Genomic DNA, 24,996 nt, shown 5'->3' with positions numbered 1-24,996 from the left:
ATCGAAGTGGAAGATGATATTTTCTTTCTCAAGGGACCCTCGGCCACAAGAGGGCACCCGCTCAAACTCAGGGGCGGAAAATTTCTTGGCGACACCAGAAAGTATTTCTTCACAGAGAGAGTGGTTGATCATTGGAACAAGCTTCCAGTGCAGGTGATCGAGGCAGACAGTGTGCCAGACTTTAAGAATAAATGGGATATCCATGTGGGATCCCTACGAGGGTCAAGATAAGAAAATTGGGTCATTAGGGCATAGACAGGGGGTGGGTAAGCAGAGTGGGCAGACTTGATGGGCTGTAGCCCTTTTCTGCTGTCATCTTCTATGTTTCTATGTTTCTATGTTTCTATGAGATGGAGAAAGGAGGAGGAGGAGCAGAGGGTTTAGAAGGAAAGAGGAGCAACTCATCCTTATTTCATGATGAATAACTTTTGAACTATAATGTAACTTAAATGGAAAGCTATATAACTTTTACCTCAAAAAGCATTTTATTTTTAAAAAATATGATTTAAATTAAAAGCAAATTTTGATTTAAAAAATAATTGATTTTTATTCACCCTGGTTAGCCACTCATTAACCCCCTCTTTTACTAACGCATAGTGCGGGTTTTAGTGCTGGCAGAGGAGGTAACTGCTCCGATGTTCATAGGAATTCTATGTGCGCTGGAGCAGTTACTTCTGATGCCGGCGCTAAAACTTGCGCTAGGCGTTAGTAAAAGAGGGGGTAAGTCTCAAGTCATCAGCATGTGATTTAAGAATTCATGAGAATAGAAACAAGTAATAGCCAGGCCATCTGCCCCTTGTTAACTTGATTTAACCAACTGTAGAAGAAGAGGTTTGTGTGTTTTAAACATTTTCCAAATATGTCTCTCTTTGATGTGGTGTCGAGTAACATCTTATTCCTCTGGTATTTCATTCTAGAATTGTATGGTCTTCTATTAAATTGAATGTAATTAATGAATTGTGATATTTCAACTTTCTATTTAGCAAATGCCAGGCATGGTGCCCCCAATGCTTCCTGGGATGATGATGATGCCCAGTGTGCAATCGGCGCCTATTTCTGCCACCGGAAGTGTAAGTATCACTTTGGTTTCTTACCTGTCACTGTTTCTTAGATTCATAAATTTCTTTGACCTGGCTGTTTTATCCTACTTCTTTTATGCTTTTAGCTATGGCACCTTGAGAATTCATTAGTAATTACCTGAGGACCTTTTTGGCTTATTTCCCCATTTAGGAACACTCCATTCCATATATAATTAGGCTGGTCATTGAAATGAAAGACCTGGGCTATGTACCATATACCGCAGGGGTCCCCAACCCCCGGTCCACGGCCGTCTGACAGCCGGGCTGCGAGAGAACTGCCGGCAACGGGCATCTTTTCTCTTTGTTTTGTGGCCATCTGACAGCTGGGCCACTAGAGAACTCCTTGTCACTTGTGGCTCCTAATTCAATGGCAACTGAAACCTCTAGTGGTAGTCTAGTGGTACTAGTGCTAGAGGTTGTCTTTAGCAATAGTAGGTTTACCATATAGCTCCAGAAAAAGGAGGACGGATTGAGCCATCCGGATTTTACTTCCATTGCTTTCAGTCCTCCTTTTTCTGGAGCCATATGATAACCCTAACCATGAGATTACCACTAAAGATTGTGATGGCTATTTTCAGTCACAAGTCATAAAGGGCAGGAGTGAGTGGGTTTTGCTCCTGCTCAATGACCACTAGAATACCACCAGGCCTGTTAAGGTAGGCCTAGCAAGGTGGTGTTTGTGTGTGTGTGTGGGGGGGTGGGGGGTCTGCTGCAACTAGAAGGGAGATCAGAATTTTGGTAGGAGGGAGGGGGGCTTGGAGTTTGCCCTGGGATAGACAAGATGAAATGTGGACTCCATTTATGCGGTTCCTGGCTAATATTCAGCCAGGGCCTACTTAAGTTCCCTCAGATAATGTGTGTCTTGAGATCTGGATATTCAATGCTGGTGCCTGAGCCTAATTGAGCTAACAGTGGTCAGTGCATTAAAATCACAGAACTCTGCTGGCTGAATATTGACTAGGGAATTTTTTTTAAAGTAAGAGGTATGAGAGTGAACTGTTACTATGAACTTTTTTCCCCATATATAGAAGAAAATCTGGATTGAAAATTAACTTCTATTGATATAATATTTTATTCTTTTTGGCAGGCATCTGGGACAGAATCCATCAGTCGTAAGTTGTCTCTATTGTAGGGAGGATGGGACATAGGAGAGGTGGTAAAGGAGCTAGTCTGGGTGAGAAATTAAGGGGGGATGAGCTGATGTCATTTTGCCAGCTAATTGCCTTTGTAGTTTTACATAAATTATTTATTAAATATTGTACTTCATTTTAAGAAAATTTCACTAATTTTTTTTTTAAAGAACGTTTTACTTGTAAGCCCATCTTTTCAAAGGTCAGCTGTGTTCTCTCTTGTGGAAGTAAGTATTGTTGTAAGCCTTTATTTTTCCTTTCGCCCTAAGAGCAATTATAGAAGAATCCTCAGGGTGGGTAGGGGGTGTCCTCTTTTCAGGCCTAATTATTTTTTAAATGTTGTTTTTCAGCTGCCCTGACACAACCGTCTCCTACAGTGAGTATTCCTTCTTGAACTATGATGTTTCCTCTTCATCTTTTCTCTTCCTTATGCACATGCATACACATAGTCCCTTCATTGACTGATTTACCATGTATACCATGTATACCTAGGACTTTCCCTACTGCAGTTACCTACCAACATACAGTACTTCTATTATGCTTATATTTGTTTTAAAGTCTTTGAAAACTGATAGTGAGACTTGGTTCCATTGCAAAAATGTCAGTCAGCCCGTGGTATGAATAAATTACTCTAAAATGTGTTCTTTAAAAAAAGTGCAGGTCTATAAGTATGGAAGGAATAGATAATTGGAGGTAAGGGGGATCAGAGTGGTTTGGGTGAGCAAGGGAAGGGGAGAAGGAGGAATTTCGGAGAAGGAAAAAGTAGGGAGAACAGATCACATGATGAACTAGTAGGAATCTGAAAGAACATGAGCCTTTTATGTTTCTGAATTAAGAAGTATAAAAAAAAATTAAGGCATAATGGGGAAGATGAAAGCAAATATCATGTGATAATTAGTCATAGCCATTCATAATTTTGTATAAGTATTGTCAGGACTAAGGTCCTCTTTTACTAAGGTGCGCTAACCGATTAGCACATGCTAATTGCTAATGCGTGCATGTTAGTCTATGGGCGTGTTAGCGTTTAGCGCGCGCTAATTCGATTAGCACACCTTAGTAAAAGAAAGGGGTAAGTGTATGTCTGAAAAGGAGTTTGTCTTTCTACCAGATCGTCTCCTAGCTGCATTCTAATCTAATCTAATCTTCTATTTCTGTGTCACACATACCTAAGCAGACTCAAGGCGACTTGCAAAGAGAAGTGAGAGGAAGCGGAGAGAAGGGGAGGATACTTGGGGGGAACATTTGGGCAGGGGAAGATCTGAGATGTTCAAGTGTCAAAGAGGTAGGTTTTCAGTTTTTTCCAGAATGTGGTGTAGTTGGGTTCCGTTCTCGTCGTTTCAGTGAGGTTATTCCAGGTTTTCACCCCTAGGAAGGTAAGCATGGAGTGAAAAATTCACTTGTATTGGAGATTCTTTGTTGAAGGAAGTTTAGTATATCCTGTTAAGGATTCTGTGGGAGGTAGACCATGCCTTTGAGAAGAGTTGGATGAGTGGAGCTGCTGAGTTTCCATGTATTATTTGGTATATTATGCATGAAGTTTTAAATTTTATTCGCGATGGAATGGGTAACCAGTGATGAAGGCTGATATCAAGTTGTATTTTTTTAGGTTGAAAATTAGTCTTACAGCTGTGTTTTGTATGAGTTGCATTTTATGGATCAGTGCGGTGTTGATTCCCATGTGGCCAGCGTTACAGTAGTCCAGCTGTGGTAGGATCATCGACTGTACAATCAGAGCAAAGTGATGCTGATGAAAGTATGGTCTGATGAGTCTTAGTTGCCTCATGGTGAAGAGGGACTTTTTCCGGATATTAGAGATTTGAGCTTCCATGGTTAGCGTGGAATCAAGAATGCAGCCTAGGATTTTAGATGCATTATCGATAGCGAGGGTGTGGCCCAATCAGAGAGTGATGCTTGTCGGTGCTGTGTGGAAGTATAAGATTTTGAGACTTTGTTGGTGACATCTGATTGGTTGTTGGTTGTGGGGATGAGGAGCAGAATGTCATCTGCATAGGACATTATGCTTTCATCATTGAATTTGATGTTTCCGAGGGAACTCATGAAAAGGTTAAACAGGATGGGGGAAAGTGGAGAGCCTTGAGGCACCCCGCAGAAGGCCTTCCAGGGTTTGGAGATCTCTTCATTCTTTTTAACGATATATTCTCTGTTTCGTAGGAACTCTGAGAACCATTTTAGCACTGTTCCAGTTATACCAATTTCTGACAGTTATGTTAATAGAAGGTGATGATCCACGGAGTTAAAGGCAGCTGAAATGTCAAATTGCAGGAGTATTGCTTGACGTCGCGTACTGAGTAGTTGTTTGGTTTTTGTGATTAAAGTGAGGATGAGAAGTTCAGTGCTGTGTTGTTGACGGAATCCGAATTGGGTCGGGTGGAGACATGAATGTTGCTTGATGTAGGTTGCAAGTTGTTTACTTACGTGGGTCTTGATGATTTTTGTTAGGATAGGTATGCCAGCGATGGGTCTGTAGTTGGAGGTCATGGAGAGATCTGCCTTAGGATTTTTTGGTATGGGAGTAAGTGCTATTTTTCCCATAGTTTCCCATATTTCCCATAGTTTTCCCATAGTTTCTGGTAATTGGCCTTGGTTTAGGGAGGTATTGAGAAAGTTGGTGATTCAGATGATGATTTGCTCGGGCGCGGTTGCAAGGAGGTAGGTAGGGCAGTTGTCCAGGGGACTGCGATGTGCGGACAGTTTAGATAATAATTTTGTTGTATCCTAGATGGACAGGCCAGAGAATGAAGTCCAGATTTGGTCTGCTTTAGTGGGTTCTGTGGAATGCCACAGAGTGTCAAGAGAACGATGCTCCGTGATGGTCGCTTTGGCTACTTCGGATTGAACTGTCTTGATTTTATTTAAAAAGAAGTCTGCGAGTTCTTGTGCAGTGATTTTGTTGGGGTGACCCGTGGAGTCTTGTTTCGGTGAGGTAGTGAGCTGTCGGACCAGGAAGAATAAATTTTTTGTGTCTAACGTTTTGGTGCCTACTTTGGAGGCGTAATAGTTTTTCTTGGCCTCTGAAATGTTGAGTTTGTATTTATTTATTGCTTTGCGTCAAAGTGTTCTGTGTTCCTGTATTCCATTCTTTCTCCATTTCCTTTCCAGTCATCTGCATAATTGTTTGTCTGTTCTCAGTGATTTGGTGAACTAGGGGAAAGTTTGATGTTGCTTTGTTTTTTTGGGAGTGGAGGGGGGTGAGGGTGTCCAGTGTGTTGGTTATGGTGTGATTCTAGCTTGCTAGCATTGATGTAATGCAGTTAGAAGGGGGGGGGATTAGGGAGTTCGTTACTATGTTCCAGAAGAGGTTTGGTTGTGTCCTTTCTCTTCTTTGGTGTCCTTCCTCTTCTTTGGTGACTTTGTCACTCCAGTTCTCCGTTGAAAGGTTTAGGTGAAAGTTTAGGAGGTAATGGTACAGGTGTCCATTTGATGTCAGTAGTGAGATTGGTGGGAGTGGTTGTCAGTATATCTAGGGTGTGTCCTTTTTTTGTGTGTGGGTCCTGAAGGTATTACAGTGATTTTGCAGTCTTCGAGTAGTGTTTTGAGCTTATGGACATCTTTGTTTTCTGTGGATTCAAGAGGGAGGTTGATATCTCCGAGTATAATCAGTTTGATGTGTTCGCATGTCAGGTTAGTTATTAGTTCTGTCATTTTGAGGATGGAGCTTGATTGAGAGTTGGGGGGGCGGGGGGTCTATAGATCAGAAGAATTCCAATGTTGTTTAGTGTGGAGTTGGGCTCCATTGCAGTGGTCTGTACAAGTAAGACCTTTTTTTCCAGCAACACAAGTCTGTTACAGAAATAAAGTCCTAATATCAAATGAAGTGACAAACAAAGCTTTGTCTCAGGAAGATTTATTCTTCCTGCAGCAGCCCCATCAAAGTTTTTTAAAGTTCTGCCAAGACGAGACTGTGTCATGTCTTTTCCCCCTATTCCCACTTCAAAGCTTTGGGTAGGTTAGGGCCCTTCCCCTTTCAAGGGTCCCTGTAACTAGGGGTGAATTACCCCAGTATTGATGGGATAAATGTTACATCAGGGAGCACATTTCTAAATGTAATAAATGACCTCTTCTTGGAGCAACTGGTCCAGGAATCAACAAGAGATTGTCACCTGCTAGACCCCTGCCTAGGTCCGCAGGCGGTCTTAACAGAGCTTTTTTCCGGCATGTTGGCATGGCTTCCTTAGGAAAGAGGAAGGCTTTTCAGGTGAGACAGACCTAGGCCCTTGCCTAGTCTGCCCAGGCCACACTGAGTGATGAATTCACAAAGAATGGGAGATGCAGACCAAGTACTGTTAAATCCCAAACTTTATGCTTTATTTGGTAAATTGGCTATGCCCAGTCAGCATCAGTCATGTAATTCATAAATCTAATCTAATCTTCCATTTGTGAGTCGCACATACCTATACAGGCTCAAGGCGACAGATCAAAGAGGAAGGGAAGAGTAGTATGGGAAGGGGGCATGGAGAAACAAGAGAGGGGACTTAGAAGAATGGTTGTGGTGCCAGAAGGAAACCTAAGTTACTACTGCTGCTGCTGAAACAATGCCGAGACAGATTGATATGATAATGTGTAGAGCTTTCTTGTGGGTAGACAATGCCTTTCCTATGGTTACTGTGCTCTATTAGGAATAAATTTGATATGATCAAGTGTGTTCTATTCTTTGCTTTTAGTGAAACTAGTAAGCTTACCTTTACTATTAGAAAAAAAGCAACAAACCTACCCTTTATATTCACACATTCTGTCTGCGCTTGTTTTGTGTCTTCCACTTTCCTTCTTTCTTTTCTTCCATGTTGCTCCCTTTCAAGCTAAACTTCCTTTCTCTTAAAGTGCACTTTTGGGTTTTGTTTCTTGCATTAGATTTCTAATCCGGTCGTGACCTCCATGCAGCAGAATGTTATAGGGAGCAATTCCCCAGCAAAAGACCCTCCAAAGAAGGTAACCTAAACTGGATGAGGTAGAAAAGAGCCAGAGTGTGTCACATTACTGAGGAGAGGGGTATCAGCTTGCTATTCCTTCACAAAGGAGAAATGTTGGCGAGTATCTCTTTGGGAAGGAGTGGTAGGGTAATAGCAGTAATAGTTTGATAATTTTGCTCAAAAATGTAAGAATTGGATGAAAGTTTTAAGCAACCATTTTGCTTTCATGATTTCTATAGAATTTATTTCTTTGCAGAAATTGCAATAAATTAAATCCTTGGCCAGAAAACACAGTACATTAAATTGGTACAAGCAAATGTCCTTGTGGTATTTTTTGCCAATTTTGCACAAACATAAATATCTGGCTTTAGTAGTAAAGAGAGACAGCTTTTCATGTCTGATGAAAATATTGATGTGAAAAGACTCATTTTCCTTTCTGATATGAGCATTTTTATATGTTTGTTTTTAGAAGGCTTTGTGGACTGAACACAAGGCCCCAGATGGTCGTATTTACTATTACAATTCTGACACTAAGCAGTCCACCTGGGAAAAACCAGATGAGCTAAAATCAAAAGCTGAGGTGAGAAGTCTAAACTGACTGGACTGAAAGAACAGAAAGGAATCTTTTTTTTTTTTTTAATCCATACATTTCTTCCCAGTGTAGGAGTTAATGATTCAATCATTATGAAAGAAGAGAACAGAGGATCTGTTGGGTGTGAAAATTCCTTGGAAATTTGCCTGCTTGGTGGAAAAGTAGTGGATATCATGTGTCACCTAGACAGAATTTTAGACAGTGCTGGGAAGGAGTCAGCTGTTGTGCATGTGAGGTACCAGCAACACATGAAGGTGCAGGAAGGAGCTTGTGGAAGCTTGTATATGATAAATTATAAAGTTTGTATTTTTATCTAAAGAATGGTAAGGATATCTTTTTATCCAAAGAACTATATCTTCTCATAGAATTATTGTGTCTTCTTTATGATGTAAATTGCCTTGAACTAAATAGTATTAAAACGATTCAGAAATCTTAGATTAGATTTAGGATTTTAGGTAGAAAGTTGAAATCCAGAATCTCTTGTGTAGAGTTCTCAGAAATGCTTCTATTTCATGTACAAGCACTAAAAGCAAGAAGAGCTCTGGGAATCTGTATGTGGGTGAGACAATGGTACAAGGAAGAGGGCTTTAGATTTATTAAGAACCAGGCAACATTTTGGGAAGGGGAGCCTAATCAAAAAAGATAAACTCCACCTTAACCAGCATGGAACCTGACTTCTAGTGCTAACGTTTCAAAAGAAGTCCAACTCTCTCTTGGGAAAAAAGCAGGCAGTCGCTTAGGAATTTATAGTTTGGAGTAAAGTAGCTTCAAAAGATGCTGGCAAAATATGGAATATTTTGATAAAGAGGTTGTGGTTAAGGCTAAAGTAGCCCAGTTTTATTTAAGTAAAGACTAGGTAAGCAAGGAAGAAATATGGAATTACAGGCCAGTAAGACTGACTTCTGTGGTAAGCAAATTAATGGAAATACTTTTAAAACAGAGAATAGTGAAGTTTCTGGAATCCTGTGGATTACAGGACGGAGGCAACATGGATTCACTAGAGGTAGGTCTTGTCAGACAAATCTGATCAATTTCTTTGACTGGGTGACCAGAGAATTGGATAGAGCAGGGGTGCCCAACACGTCGATCGCGATCGACCAGTAGCTCAGGAAGGCAACGTGAGTCGATCGCGGAGCCCATCCCGGGCTCCGTGATAGACTCGTGTTGCCGTCTTGATCTACTGGGCCGATCAGCCTTCCTCTCCAGTGTTCTCTCTAGGGCCTTTTAGCTGGGCAGTCCGCCCAGCTGTCATCTGCTGTTGCCGCCGCTACTGAACATTAAAAAAAAAAACAAAAAAACCGGCTTGGAGATTTCAGCCCTTAGCGAACTTATGCTCCGTGGCTCTAACGTGTGCGTGCCGGCTTCCCTTCTATTCCCTCCAAAACTGGAAGTTATGTCTGGGGGGGGGGAGAAGGGAAGCCGGCACACACATGTTGAGAGCCCTGAAGCAAGTGTTCGCTATGGGCTAAGGCGGGAGACAGGTTAGTGAAGCATTTGCTCTTCTTGCTGCCGGGTCCTGCCTACTTTCTGTTTCCGCGAAGGCAGGACCCGGCAGCATTTCCCCCAATAGGTCGATCGCGATCTTGGGCCAATCAGCCTTCCTCTCCCCGACGGCAGAATTGACGTCGGGGAGAGGAATGCTGGTCGGCCGAAGCAGGGAGAGTTTGGGGCGTCGTCGGCTTTCGGGCCTGTTATTGGTGGCGGTTTGGGTCCTGGTTCCCCGATGGCAATGGCTTGGGGGAGGGCAGGGAGAAAGAAAGAAAAAGGGCAGGCAGGGAGACAGAAGGAAAGAAGAGAAACAGAAAAAAAAGAAAGGGAGGCAGAGAGAAAGAAAGGGCAGGGAGAGAGGAAGGAAAAGTTGGGGGAGGGAACGAGGTCAGGAGGAGAGGAAGCATACAGGCTAAAAGAAGGGAAGAAAGATTGGATGCACAGTCAGAAGAAGAAAGTGCAACCAGAGACTCATGAAATCACCAGACAAGGTAGGAAAAATGATTTTATTTTAAATTTAGTGATCAAAATGTGTCTGAATTTATATCTGCTGTCTATATTTTACACTAAGGTCCCCTTTTACTAAACCGCAATAGTTTTTTTAGTGCAGGGAGCCTATGAGCGTCGAGAGCAGCGCTGGGCATTCAGCGCAGCTCCCTGCGCTCTAAAAACTACTATCGTGGTTTAGTAAAAAGGGAGGGGGGCATATTTGTCTATTTTTGTATGGTTGTTACTGAGGTGATAGTGCATAGAGTCATCTGCTTTGACCTCTTTGAAAAACCCTGGAATAGGAATGATAATTAACATTTTCTATGCGTACAGTGTGCGTTGTGTTTTTTTTAAATTTTATTGTTGGTAGATCATTTTGACTTGGTCATTTTAAAAGTAGCTCGCAAGCCCAAAAAGTGTGGGCACCCCTGGGATAGAGGATGTACGCTCGATGTGGTGTATTTAGATTTTAGCAAAGCCTTTGACAGTGTTCCACAAAGACGTCTAATAAATAAACTGAGTGTCCTCGGGATAGGTCCCAAAGTGACAGGCTGGGTCAAGAACTGGTTGAGTGGAAGGCGACAGAGGGTAGTGATCAATGGAGATCGCGCTGAGGAAAGAGATGTTACCAGTGGTGTGCCTCAAGGTTCTGTTCTTCGGCCTGTTCTTTTTAACATTTTTATAAACGATATTCTTGTACAATCCCTCTGGAGGCTGAACTAGCGGGTAGTGCATATATTCCAGCCTTGACTGCAGAACTTAAAAATAAAACCAACCCCCTCTGCGAGATCACCTGTGCGGCCACTCCTTTTGAAGTTCAGTTTGTTTCTGCAGCCTTGCTGAGAACTTCTAGTTTTCTTCTGCTCGTGATTTTATTTCTCAACTCCTAGTCTTTTATTTTCTTCGGTACCGAGGGTTTGCTCACATGCTGCGGATCAACTCCGTGCGAGTGATCCTTCAGCGGGAGATCGCAGACATTTTAAAGTTTGTCTGCTTCTGGAGGGTGCTCTGTAAGCCTGACACTGCAGTAAGCCCTCTGGACAGTCTGCAGATTGGATCGGGTCTCCAGGATCGTGAGCCATCTCTCCCCTGGTTTGTCCGCAAAGGGGTAGAGTGCAGGCTGCTGAGGTTCCAAGGGGGTACGCCGGGATCAGAACCGCACTGCGTGTCTTCCCTGATTTCCCTGAGGGGTCCTGGGGTCGTGATCTGAGGTGACAGGAAAGGTGAGGCAGTCAGAAGACCTGAAAAATCCACTTTAATCAGCTCATGAGGTACTGATCTCCCTATGTTTGCATTGTTTATTGCTGGCTGCCATTGAAATGCATTGCAGCACATGTCTCTGTGGTGTCTGTGAGTCACAGAGTGCTGATTTTGGGGGGGTGCTCAAATCGCGATTTCCCTGCTTGCCCTGGTCCCCCCCACCTGTAAAATTCAAAAATTGCAGTTTTTTTGCATTTTCCTGCATTTTTAATGGGTGTTTTTTAGGCAAAATCGGCACCCGCGGTGGCCATCTTGGATTTTCTTCAAAGTTTTAAAAAGTATAGTTTTCGGACTTAGAAGCTTTGATTTTGCTCCAAACTTCACAGATGGCCACCTCAGGACAGGATGGCATGGATTCATGCCTTAGATGCGGCCAATGGCGGCTGGATTCGTGGCCGTGTATTCCATGCGCCGCAAGGGGGGTGAGACGTGTACAGATACCACGCTCCCCTCCTCCTGAGAGGCCCTAATGCCCTTTAATTCCATCGGAGTCGTGATTGCTGCATCCGGGGCGCCTAAACTGGATGCAGATGGCATTTTTAAAAACGCAAGCACAGTTCTGGGAAAAAGTCTCAGTCTGCTAATCCTGTGAGATCTGAGATGCACAGAGTGGTTCTGGCCACTGGTGATTGTTTTTCCCCAGAATTTGAAGCTCTGGGGTATCTGACTATAAAAAACAAATAAACCAGGAGTAAAATGGGCTTTGCCTGTTTCTACCACTCAGACTTCAGTACAACAGTCTGTTCCACCTTCGGATGCCAGCATGATGACTTGTTTCTTTACTGGGGGTACTAGAAAGCAGGCGGCTCATCCCCATCCTTGCTTCTGCTTCGGTGTCTGTGCCGTTGCTGTTGCCTGTTTCTTTGGCGGAATCAGCAGAGGGGGCTAACTTAGCAGATCTGAGTGATACCCAGACCAATGGGTTCCGAGACCTTGTGGATCGCCAAGCAGTGTGCCGGCTTTTCAAGACTAGCTGCCTGCCCGTCTTTATTTTTGTCAAACACTAAATGAAGGCAAACTCTTAGTACTTGGAACTGCACATCAATCAATCAAACTTCCAAACTTAGTTCCAAGAATATTCTCTCAGTCAAATCTTTTTTCACGTTGAATTACACACATTTAAAGAAATCAATATACTCTATCATAGACCTCAGAAAACACCCTCCTCCGTCCCATATAGGTATATGTTCTTAACGGGGAGTTAATTGGTGTATACCTCCTCACCGGTCCAGACTATTTTACTTGAATTCTCTATTATTTTAAAGGTATTTTGAAAGATATTATGAATCATCTATTCATTATAGAATTGTATTTATCTTAATGAATGATTCAGCGGTTGGACTCGACATGTTTCAGTGCCGCTTCGTCAGGGATCCACACTGTATGAAAAAATGTATCACATCAATTAAAAACCTTACAATGCTATATCCAAATTCTACAGTGAAATCTTTACTATCCGCATATTCTCTATTTGCTTACCATTGCCGCTAACATCCACCCCACTGTAGAATTAATAAGCAAGATGGCGGCGGCGACTTCTGAATCGCTATTTAAAGCTCTTAAATCCCCCTCAAAGGCCTACCTGCCTGCATCCCCCCGAAAGCCTGCCTGCCTGTCCCCCCCCTTTGAAGGCCTGCCTGCCTATCTCCTCTGAAGGCCTGTTCCCCCCTCCCCCGGAAGGCTGCACCCCCTTCCCCCTGGCCTCCAGAATCAATCTTCTGAGCCTAAGGTAAGTACCCATAGCATACACAAAAAAACAAGTGCCACACTAACGGGGATAGGCATATCATCACAAATTTGGAGAGCAATGTATGTTAATGCACACAGCTTGGGCAACAAAATCCTGGAACTAGAAACAGAAATAAGGGATGCTGACCTTGACATAGTAGCGATATCCGAGACCTGGTTCACAGACTCACATGGGTGGGATATGGTTATACCAGGATACAATCTACTTCGTCGGGACAGAGAGGGCAAATTAGGAGGGGGGTAGCACTATACACTAAGGATAATATCAAAACTACCAGGATCACAGAGGTTAGATACACAGGGGAATCACTTTGGGTAAACCTTGCCAGAGGGAACGAAAAATGCCTTTACCTCGGTGTGGTGTACAGGCCTCCGAGACAAAAGGAAGACAAAGACAAAGAATTGATTGAGGACATAGAGAACATCACTTTGCGTGGTGACACAGTACTGTTAGGCGACTTCAACATGCCAGATGCTGACTGGAACACCCTCTCAGCAACTACGAGCGGTAGCAAAAGAATAGTAACCTCCATTAAGGGTGCACAACTAAAACAAATGGTATTAGAACCCACCAGAGAAAAAGCAATACTGGACCTGGTACTCACAAATGGAGACAGTGTCTCGGAAGTATCAGTGGGAGACACGCTGGCCTCCAGTGACCACAACATGGTATGGCTCAACCTCAGAAAAGGCTTCTCTAAATCAAACACAGCAACGAGGGTCCTCAACTTTAGGGAGGCAGATTTCAACCACATGAGAGACTTTGTCCATCAAGAGCTGCAAAACCATGCAGAAACTGACAATCCGGAAACTATGTGGTCAAATCTAAAATCCATCCTGAACGAAGCATCTAGCCGCTACGTAAAAACAGTAAGCAAACGCCGGAGAAACAAAAAACCACAATGGTTCAACAAGGAAATTTCGGACCTCATTAAAATGAAAAAAGAAACATTTATCAACTACAAACATCTTGGGAAAAGGGAGGCAAAAGAAGACTATCTGGCCAGATCTAAGGCTGTCAAAAAGGCAGTCAGGGAAGCCAAACTTCAAACAGAGGAAGATCTAGCACGGAACATTAAAAAAGGGGACAAATCCTTCTTTAGGTACATTAGCGACAGGAAGAGAAACAAAAATGGAATAGAACGCCTTAGGCAATCAGATGGAAACTACGCAGAATCTGATACTACCAAGGCAGAACTGCTAAACGAATACTTCTGCTCAGTATTCACCTGTGAAGCGCCAGGAGATGGTCCACAACTACAAATAAGAGACAGCCAAAATGACCTGTTTCGCGATTACGAATTTACACCTAGTAGCGTCTACCACGAACTTTCAAGACTCAAAGTTGACAAAGCCATGGGGCCAGACAATCTACACCCCAGGGTACTCAGAGAGCTGAGTGAAGTTCTGGCTGAACCACTATCTGTACTCTTCAATCTTTCCATGCGCACGGGAAAAGTACCCCTAGACTGGAAAACAGCTAACGTAATTCCACTCCACAAAAAGGGATGCAGAACAGAGACAGGAAATTACAGACCGGTGAGTCTTACATCCATAGTGTGCAAACTCATGGAAACACTGATCAAACAGGAACTTGACAAAATTCTAGACGAAGAAAGTTTACGTGATCCACATCAACACGGATTTACCAGGGGAAGGTCCTGCCAATCTAATCTGATTGACTTCTTTGATTGGGTGACCAGACATCTGGATGCCGGTGAGTCCCTTGACGTGATATATTTGGACTTCAGCAAAGCTTTTGATAGCGTCCCACACCGCAGGCTGTTGAACAAACTAAAATCAATGGGATTAGGGGATACATTCACTACATGGGTAAAGGATTGGCTAGATGGTAGGCTTCAAAGGGTGATGGTAAACGGTACCCCCTCCAAAACGTCAGCAGTGATGAGTGGAGTACCTCAGGGCTCCGTCTTAGGGCCGATTCTATTTAATTTATTCATAGGAGATTTAACCCAAGGACTTAGAGGAAAAGTATCACTGTTTGCCGACGATGCCAAACTATGCAACATAGTTGGCAAAAGCAGTGTGCCTGACTTTATGACGCAGGACCTAAGACAGCTCGAGCAGTGGTCATCAACTTGGCAGCTAGGCTTCAATGCTAAAAAATGTAAAATAATGCATCTAGGCAAAAAAAAATCCACACAGAACTTACACACTAAATGGTGAAACCTTGTCCAGGACCACGATGGAACGTGATTTAGGAGTGATCATTAGCGACGATATGAAGGCTGCCAATCAAGTAGAGAAGGCTTCGTCCAAGGCAAGACAAATGATGGGCTGTATCCGTAGGGGTTTTGTCAGCAGAAAACCTGAAGTAATAATGCCACTGTACAGATCCATGGTGAGACCTCATCTCGAGTATTGTGTTCAATTCTGGAGACCACACTACCGAAAAGATGTGTTGAGAATTGAGTCGGTTCAGCGAATGGCTACCAGGATGGTTTTGGGGCTCAGGGATCTCACGTATGAAGAAAGGTTAAAAAAACTGCGGATGTACTCATTGGAGGAGCGAAGACAGAGAGGAGACATGATTGAAACCTTCAAGTATATTACTGGGCGTATAGTGGTGAAAGATGATATCTTCAGTCTTACGGGGCCCTCGGTAACCAGAGGACATTCGCTGAAAATCAGAGGAGGGAAATTTCAGGGTGATGCTAGGAAGTACTTCTTCACCGAGAGGGTGGTCGATCATTGGAACGAGCTGCCTCAGCGGGTGATTGATGCCAGCAGCGTGTTAGATTTCAAGAAGAAATGGGATATTCATGTGGGATCTCTAGGAGAGTAAGAATCAGGGAGAGGGTCACTGGTATGGGCAGACTCGATGGGCTATGGCCCTTTTCTGCCGTCAATTTCTATGTTTCTATGTTTCTATGTTTCTAATCTCCCTAACTTCAGCAGGCTGCAATAAGATGCTGGTGCTAGCAATCTTTGCAAACTGCTGAATGGCTTTGGAGCGTCTTCTTTCTGCTGCAGTCCCGCCCCTTCTCTGACAATATCTCTGGGTTCTCAATATCATTCGAGAAGGTTATTCTCTTCATTTCCTCAGTATTCCTCCAAGAGAGTTTCCTTCCAACCCTCTTCAGTCCTCTCTTCTTCTCCAGGAAGTCTAATCTTTGCTCATTCTCAGTGCCATTTAGAAGGTTCCTTTGGACCAGTAGAACATGGGGTTTTATTCCCGCTATTTCCTCGTCCAGAAGACAGGAGGTCTTTGATCGATATTGGACCTCAGAGCACTCAACAAATTTCTTGTCAAATAAAAGTTTTGGATGCTGTCTCTGGCGTCCTTATATCCCCTTCTGGATTAAAACGATTGGTTATGCTTTCTCGATCTCAAGGAGGCTTACACTCACCCATTCCCATTCCCCCAGCCTCTCGCAAGTTTCTCATATTTTATGTGGGAAATCAGCATTACCAGTACATGGTTCTACCTTTTGGCTTTGCATCATCTCTCAGAGTTTTCACCAAGTGCCTGGTGGTGGTGACAGCAGCCTTGCAAAATTACGGTTTCCAAGTTTTTCCTTATCTAGACAATTGGCTCATCAAAGACCCCTCGTCTCAGGGGGTTACTGTAATGACACAACAGACTATACTATTCCTACAAAATTTGGGATTCGAAATCAAGTTCCCCAAATCTCAACTGCAGCCTTCTCAGACTCTTCAATTTATTGGAGCTCTTCTAGATACTGTGCAGCTCAGAGCATTCCTTCCCCAGCAACATCAGGATTCTCTCATACTCCTTTGCCATCAAGTGTCCCTCCTTCCTTCACTCTCAGCGGGCACATGATGGTTCTTCTAGGTCAAAGGGCCTCTACAGTTCATGTGACTCCTTTCGCCAGACTTCACCTAAGAATTCCTCAGTGGACACTGGCTTCTCAGTGGTCGCAGGCTCTTGATCCACTTTCCCAACACATTACAGTAACATCTTCTCTTCAACAATCTCTTCAATGGTAGATGCTCTTTTCCAATCTATCCAGAGGTTTGCTGTTCCAAAAACCTGTTCATCAGAAGGTTCTCAAGACAGATTCATCAACCTACGCTTGGGGGGCTCATCTAGATGGTGTCCGTACCCAAGGGCACTGGTCCGCCACATATCATCGCCATCATATAAATCTGTTGGAACTCAGAGCGATTTTCAATGCTCTCAAGGCTTTTCAGCATTTTCTTCAAGATCAAATCGTTCTCATTCATACAGACAATCAAGTAGCGATGTACTACATGAACAAGCAGGGAGGAACAGGGTCTCTTCTCCTTTGCCAGGAAGCTCAGAAGATTTGGGAATGGGCAATCACTCACAACATTTTTCTCAAAGCTGTCCATATTCAAGGAGAGAAAAATTCACTGGCAGACAAATTAAGCCACATTCTGCAACCTTACGAATTGACGCTCAATTCACCAACTCTTCATCAATTTTTTTCTCAATGGGGAACCCCTCAAATAGACCTTTTTACGTCTCCCCACAACAACAAGCTGCCCCAGTTCTGTTCCAGAATCTACGCTCCTCAGTGCCTAGAGGCAGATGCTTTTCTCATGGGCTGGACAGGCAAGTTCCTCTATGCATTCCCTTCATTTCCACTTATTCTCAAGACACTTGTCAAGCTCAAGAGGAAATCTGTCACCGTGAATGTGATAGCTCCTCGGTGGCCCAGACAACCTTGGTTCTCCCTTCTACTTCAATTCAGCATCAAGGAGCCACTTCTACTACCAATCTTTCCATCTCAGCTTACATAGAGTCATGGTTCTCTTCTTCAACCCAACCTGCAGTCTCTACACCTGACAGCCTGGTATCTCTCTGGATGACTTCACACCTTCAGATTCCCCATGGTACTCAATTTCTCACTCCAACACACTTTTTCATTGGGAAGCATTTAAGCATTTTGCTGCAGCTAACCCCAGTCACATCAATCTAGTTTGCCAGTTGAAAGAACAGATATGCAAACCCAATAAGCGACTCTGTGGTGTAACCCCTAAAGGTTTTCCCAACATACCAGACAAACAGTCCGTATTGTCCCACCAAAACTGTTTCATTATTGAGATATCCCGCCAAATGAAAGGAGCCCAGAGCAGCATTGCAACACCAATAGCTGTTTGATGCCTGAGAAAACATCTTTTGCAATAGCTCTGGAGTATAATACTACCTGGTTTTTATAAACATTTTCTTGTATTAAAACACAAGGGGAAGTTTTGCTTACCTCTTTACATATAGTGGTCCAGTCCTGCTGAGAGAATGTACATCTCAAATCCTCCTACTAGTTTTTCATGTAGTTGAATTTATGTAGTTGTTGCCATCTAAGATATTGATTAAGTATTAAGAGAGACCTTGGTAGTGTCCTGAGGGCCAGCCAGAAGTTTTCAAAATGTTCCCCCTCAGATGGAGGGGCCTTATCCCAACCTTGAGTACCTATAAAGTGGCGTACCTGATGATAGGCTAAATAATCCCCTTCTGGAAGTGCTTATGTCCTCTACAGGACTTCAAAGAGCAATAGACTTTCCTGATGTAATAAATCCATAAAGGAAACCAGCCCTTGTTGGGCCCAACACTTAAAAACACCACTATCTCTGCCCATTGTAAACTGAACTCCTCCTGCATAGATGCCAACGAAGAAACTGCTTGTCTACCCCCCAACTTGCACCTCATCACACTCCATAGTTTAATCGGATGTTTTAAAAATGGGTTATCACCCCTGGAAGCCACAGCCTCTCAGAATGGGAGGACCAAAGCCAATATTTCAATTGGCAGGTTCCTACTAAATACTGCTCTATCTGTACTCCCCATTTATTCTCAGCCACATCTAAATCCAATAGCATGTGCAACTGGGCTGATTGATAGTACCAAACCAAATTTGGAACTGCCCCCCCCCAAAGCCCTAGCTGCCCAAAAAACTTTCTACGCAATATGTGGATGCCTCCTCTGCCAAATAAAGCGTTTAAAATCTGCATGTAATGCCGATATAGTGTGACTAGGGACTTGAATAGGCAATATTTTTGTGGATGTCTTTTGTTTCATGGTAAATCGGGGAAAATTTATGTTGTTTGCCTGCAGTTGCGTCACTTTCTTTTCCAGAGATGGATAGAAGGGAGATTTGAATTTCTTGAGGAGGAACTGAGTGTTTCATGGGATGTCCTAGTTTTTTCACATGACTGTATGTCCTAATATTATGATTGTACTTTGTAAGCCGCTTTGGTGAAAGCGGGTAAGAAATGTTTTAAATAAATAAATAAAGTCTGAAAGAGAAAAAACAACCGTGGCAAGATATTTATCTTCAATACAATTCTCCCCACCAGGATAACCATAAACCATACCACTTCTGTAAATATTTCTTAACCTGTTGTATTACAGGAATATAGTTGACCTCATAGAGCTTGAACAAATCCCGAGAGATCTGTATGCCAAGGTATCATATCCCTGTCTTTGCTCAGCGAAAAGGAAAGCAATCTGAGAGCTGTTGAACTTCCCAGTCTTCCAAAGTAATATTAAATAACTCTGATTTATCTAGATTAACCTAAATCCAGACGCTTTCCCAAACTTATCAAAAATGGACAAATAGATGGGTATGGACTGCTTGGGATCTGTTCATATAATTGTATTTATCTAACCACATACCTGTATTTCTTGTCAAGAACATATGGATATCGTGCTGTTTTCTTGTAGAGTCACTGGGACTTAAAACTGGCAAGCTGGAATGTACAGTAGCTGAGATACAGATGCACGTTTTTCATATCTGATTCTCTCTACTTCCTTTTCCTGCTGCTTACAGCTGCTTCTTTCTCAGTGCCCCTGGAAGGAATACAAATCTGACACAGGAAAATCTTACTACTACAACTCCCAGACCAAGGAGTCACGCTGGACAAAGCCCAAAGATTTGGAGGAATTGGATGGTAAGGCTTAATTCTGGTGCCCCAAAAGAGAAAAGAAGGTGACTGTGCCATCTCATTTTCTCTTTTGTTTAATAAAAGCATGCAAGTGTGCCAATTGTTAGTCTTGTAATCATGAAATGGAGGCTTTTTCTCATATGATATTTCATTGCAATATCCTGACACCTTCTTGGACTGGTATCTGACAGAGAATGCAGACCATTTTTTCACATTACTGTTCCCTTAACATTTGGTGTGGTAATTGTTCTTTGGTGAAGACTTTTCAGTTACTTGAAAATCAAGTCAATTTCCTTGTTGGCTTATCCAGACCGGTTCAGTCACCGACAGTAGGGTTATGTACAGTTACCAGCAGGTGGAGACTGAGAACATACTGGAGGCTTAGGATCTATACATGGTTCTTATACTATTTGAAACTTAAGTATTCTCAGTCTCCAGCAGGTAGTGGATGTCTAGCTTTGTCGTCTGTGATATTTGATTCTGGTAGGCCCTTTTCAGGGCATTTTCTTTCCTTATCTTACTTATTTGTTTGGTACCTTCCCAGTGGTGTCTTGCTGTGTACCTGCCTCTTTCTGGTGTACCATGGGGTGGGTGGTCTTTGGGGTGGGTGGTCTTTGGGGTCCACTTGTTACCCTCTGGAGTATATTACCTGGGTGTCTGTGTCTCCCCACTGGGGGTGGGGGGCGCGTGTGTCTCGACTAACGCTGGAGCCATGAGTGACTTTTTTGTCAGCTCTATATCGAGTAAAAAAAAATTTTAAAAAGTAAGAGAAAGAGAGGTTGTAAATGAACCCAGAGCTTGGGGTTTGTTTTCACAGTATAGTTCCTCTTGGTTATGGTCTCCTCCATGCGGTTAGAGTGCCCTGGGGAATAGTGTTGCTGCCAACAATTCGAGGAAGCATTTCGGTGGGGGTGGGGAAGCCACATTGGTGCAAGGCTTGCGGTCATAAAGGAGTGGACAGCTTGTAGGCTCTACAGTGATTCTCGGGCACTGGCATCCATCAATGTGCACTGTGGGACCAGTTGGTAAACAGCAGATTGCACAGGGGAGGAGGCCTCAGCCATCTTCTGTGGTTGTCATGTCAGCAGCTGCTTCAGAACTGAATTTACTGGGGATGCTGCCATTGGTGCTACAGACCGTGCTGTTGAGGTTCTCATGGATTCATTGCCTAGGCCCTCTTTGGTGGTTGGAAGTGACTGTGGTTTCCCTACACAATATGTGTGGGCTATGTTTAAGATATGGAAAGCTGGAGATCCCTCAGAGACTGTCCCCTCTGGATCTTTTCAGGTTTTCCCAGTGGTCAAGAAGCCTTGGCTAGATTGTGTGGAGGAGTTGGAGGATTTAACCTCCCTTTTCTTCGGGATATGATTCTTGTGGAATGGGTTTAAATTGTATCCTGTTCCCCAGGGGGATAGGGATTCTTTCCATCCTCCTATGGTAGATGCAATGGTCACTGTGCTCACCAAGAAGACCAAGATTCTGGTGGATGGAGGGGTGGCCATGAATGATCAGCAGGATCGCAAGTTGAATTCATTCTTGAGAAGGTTTGATTTGGCAGCTCTGCTCTTACAAGCTTCTATTTGCAGGGGACTGATGGCCAGAGCTTGCTTCCACTTGACCGAGAAAGTATTGGATGACCCAAAGTTGGGGCATTCCACCCTGGTTAAAAAGGTGGCCAAGCTGAAGATGGATCCATTTTTTCTGGCAGCAACTGGCATGATGTATGATCTCAGGGCTTCGACGAAGAATATGGCATTAGGTGTGGGAGCCTGCAGAGCTCTCTGGCTTTGTGGCTGGCTGCGGATGTTGCCTCCAGATCCAAACTGTGTTCACTGCCCTTTTATGGGTCTTTGTTCATTGTCAAGGATTTGGATAAACTTGTTTGGGACTTAGGGGAGGCTAAAGTGCCACGGCTCCTGGAGGACAAACTGAGGAGCTTAGATAGAGGTTTTGCCTCTCGAGGTAGATTTTGTGAGGTGTGCTGTTATCATCCATGCAGACTCAGTGGGGCTCACAGACACAACCCTTTTGGGGTGCTTGAAAAGGAGGCCAGAAGGCCTCTTCTTCCAGACCAAGCAAGACCAAGCATCCCAATGAAGTCCTTTTATGGGTGGGAGGTCGTCTTTTGGAGTTTTACCTGAGGTGGACCCAAATTACCTCCAATCATTGGGTTCTGGAGATTATTTGAGATGGTTACACCCTGGAATTTGATTCTCCTCTCCCGGATCAGTTTGTAGAGTCCCCATGTTAGTCCAAATGGAAGGCCGGAAAGATTGTAGACACCTTGCATCGTTTAGTCTCACTTCAGGTTGTAGTTCCCATCTTCCAAGAGAGCAGAGATTGGGCTGTTACTCCATTTACTTCGTAGTGCCCAAAAAGGAAGGAACGTTTCATCCAATTCTGGATCTCAGGTGAGTCAATGAGGCCTTGAAGGTCTGAGATTTTGGATGGAGACTCTGCAGTCTGTTATCATGGCGGTGCTTCGCAGAGAATTTCTTACAGATTTGGACTTGTCAGAGGCTTATCTACATATTCTGATCCACCCTTCTCATCTATGCTTTCTTCGTTTTGCTGTCTTAAGATGGTACTTTCAATTTTGCACACTTCCTTTTGGCCTGGCCACAGCATCATGTACTTTTTCCAAGGTAATGGTGGTGGTGGCAGCGTCCTTGTGCAAGGAGGGGATTCTGGTTCTTCCTTATCTAGATGAATGGTTGATTTGGGCCAAAACTTTCCAGGAGAATGAGATGGCTGCAGCACAGGTAGTCAGTTTTCTTCAGGATTCAGCTGGGTAGTCAGCTTTTCCAAGAGTCATTTGGTTCCATCTCAGAGCCTGGTTTACTTAGGTGTTCATTTCGACTTACAAATGGGCCAGGTATTTCTTCCTCAGGAACGGATCATTTGCCTTCAGGCCCAGGTTTGCAAGTGCTTATCTTTTCTAGATCCCCAGGCACACAATTATCTCTGGGTGCTGAGGTCCATTGCTACGCTGGTCCGGCTACGCTGGAGATATTCCAGTGGGCTCGAGCCCACATACGGCCTCTGTAGAGGGCTTTGCTCTCATGCTGGTCACCCCAACAGCAAGATTTGGATGTGCGTCTCCCCCTTCTAGGAATGGCTTGCAGCATTTTTTTGGTGGTGGCTCTGTCCAAGTCGGCTCTCCCAAGGAGTAAGTCTGGAATCTCCTCAGTGGATGGCGGTAACAACAGATACAAGTCTCAGAAGCTGGGGAGTGCATTTTCTGTCCCTGGTAGCACAGGGGCGCTGATCTTCAGAGGAGGCAGCTTGGTCAATTAACCCATTGCAGACATGAACGATTCATGTTGCCTTGGAGGCTTTTTGACATGTCCTCAAGAGCAAGGTAGTGCGAGTTCTGTTGGACAACTCGACAGCAGTTTCTTATGTGAACAGACAAAGGGGCATGTGAAGTGCGTTGATGGCACAGGAGGCAGCCGCTGTGATGGAGTAGGCGGAAAGTCATTTGTTAAACCTCTTGGCAATTCATGTGGTAGGCATGGAAAATGTTTAGGCCGACTTTCTCAGTAGAACCTCCTTATATCGGCAGAGTGGATTCTCAGTTGGGAGGCTTTCAACCTGATTGGTCGGACCTAGGATCTCCCGGTGTTTAATCTCATGACAGCTGTAGCCAATGCATAGGTCCCTTGGTTCTTCAGAAGGCATGAATGCCTTGGTACAGCCATGGCCGACACAGAGTCTTCTGTATGTGTTTACTTCCCTCCTGGCCTCTGGTGATCCGGGTGCTCCAACAGAGAGAGACCCACGCAGATCGGGTAGTGTTGGTGGCTCTAGATTGACCGTACAGAATCTGATATGGAGGCTTGGTGGAGGCTCTGTTGTGCCTGTTGGGACTGGACAGATTGTTGTTTCAAGGTCTAATCAGGATGCCGAACCCAGCTCCATTCTCTCTTATGGCTTGGCTTTTGAGAGGGCACTCCTGACCAAGAAGGGGTTTTTGGCAGCTGTAGTTGACACTACACTTCTCCCTCCTTATCCGCGGTTTCGATTATTCACAGTTTTTAGCTTGCTGGCTCCTCCCCTCAAATTACATCAGCTTGCATAGAGTATTTGCTGATTCCAAGCATTTGCAGAGAAAATTGCTGATTCCCAGAACTTTCTGCACTGTGTTTTGCCTCTCCTTCAGGAACAGACCAGGTCTCCCACCATGTTATTCGCAGTTTCACTATAAACTGATGGTTTTTAATAGAAAACAACAAATAACATATGAAAAAGTTATTCACAATTTTTCTGTATTTGTGGTTCTGTTAATCCCCTATCACAGCGAATACGGAGGGAGAAGTGTATGTTGAATTCTTGGAACAGTCAACTTCTCTTGTCTATGTTCAGGTCTGGCACATCTTTGAGGGTTGGTGTGCAGACAGGGGAGTTTCACCCTTGTGTGCTTCTTTGTCTGAGGTTTTGCAATTTCTGCAGAATGATTCTGATAAGGGCTTGGCCTTAGCCTCACTGAAGGTACAGCTTGCGGCCTTGTCATAAGAACATAAGTACTGCCATCTCCGGATCAGACCTTCGGTCCATCAGGTCCGGCGATCTGCACCCATATCTCTCTATGCCTCTCGTAAGGAGATGTGCATCTAGTTTGCTTTTAAATCTTAGAACGGTGGATTCCGCAATAACCTCCTTTGGGAAGGCATTCCAGGTGTCCACCACTTGTTGCATGAAGCAGAACTTCCTGATATTTGTCCTGGACTTGTCTCCCCTTAGCTTCAGTCCATGTCCTTTTGTCTGTGTCACATTGGACATTGCAAATAATTTTTTTTCCTGCTCTATTTTGTCGATTCCTTTCAGTATTTTGAAAGTCTCGATCATATCCCCTCGCATAGTGGGAGGTCAGAGTTTGTTGGCTTCTCCAGGTGTGTTGCATTTTCTGAGAGGGGTCCATCTCTTCCAGCCTTGTGGTGGCCCTGGATTCCTTCTCGGAACTCGAATCTGGGCCTTTCAGCGCTGGTTGCATCACTGTTTGAGCCATTGTCGTCTTGCTCTTTAAAGGATCTCATGTTGAAGACAGTTTTTCTAGTGGCTATTTCTTCCATGAGAAGAATCTCGGAGTTGCAGGCTCTCGCATGCAGGGAACTGCTTTTTTTTTTTTGGGGGGGGGGGTTTGCAGAAAATGTTGTGTTGCAGACGTGCCTTCCTTTCTTAAGGTGATGTCTCCATTTTATTTGAACCAGTCCATTTCCCTTCCTATTTTGAGGGACTGGAAAGGAGATAAAGAACAGTACCAGCTGGCAAAATGACGTGAAGCATGTGCTTTTTGGTCTATTTGCAGAGGACGGAGGAATTCCATCATTCAGACCACTTGTTTATCTTGGTAGGTGGTCACATTCAGAAGAGCAATAGTCTATAAGGCT

General features: G+C 43.9%; 1 protein-coding gene across 10 annotated transcripts in view; it reads left to right on the top strand.

Annotated features, from left to right (window-relative positions):
• The window catches only part of PRPF40B (pre-mRNA processing factor 40 homolog B), a 303,400-nt gene that overhangs the window by 37,028 nt on the left and 241,376 nt on the right, over positions 1-24,996 (top strand). For 8 of the 10 annotated variants that reach the window (XR_004538654.1, XM_033935778.1, XM_033935779.1 and 5 more), the window contains exons 4-10: positions 984-1,070; positions 2,167-2,191; positions 2,380-2,436; positions 2,560-2,585; positions 7,079-7,156; positions 7,607-7,717; positions 19,492-19,612. Coding sequence is in view for 9 of the 10 variants with exons in the window: in XM_033935778.1 (XP_033791669.1) it covers positions 984-1,070; positions 2,167-2,191; positions 2,380-2,436; positions 2,560-2,585; positions 7,079-7,156; positions 7,607-7,717; positions 19,492-19,612 (505 nt within the window). In the remaining variant the exon portion in view is untranslated. The remainder of the gene's footprint in view (positions 1-983; positions 1,071-2,166; positions 2,192-2,379; positions 2,437-2,559; positions 2,586-7,078; positions 7,157-7,606; positions 7,718-19,491; positions 19,613-24,996) is intronic. The other 2 variants (XM_033935780.1, XM_033935781.1) reach the window with 2 other exon arrangements.

Source organism: Geotrypetes seraphini, chromosome 3 (assembly GCF_902459505.1).
Source record: "Geotrypetes seraphini chromosome 3, aGeoSer1.1, whole genome shotgun sequence".
Lineage (NCBI taxonomy): Eukaryota > Metazoa > Chordata > Amphibia > Gymnophiona > Dermophiidae > Geotrypetes > Geotrypetes seraphini.
This window is presented reverse-complemented; position numbering and strand designations above follow the sequence as displayed.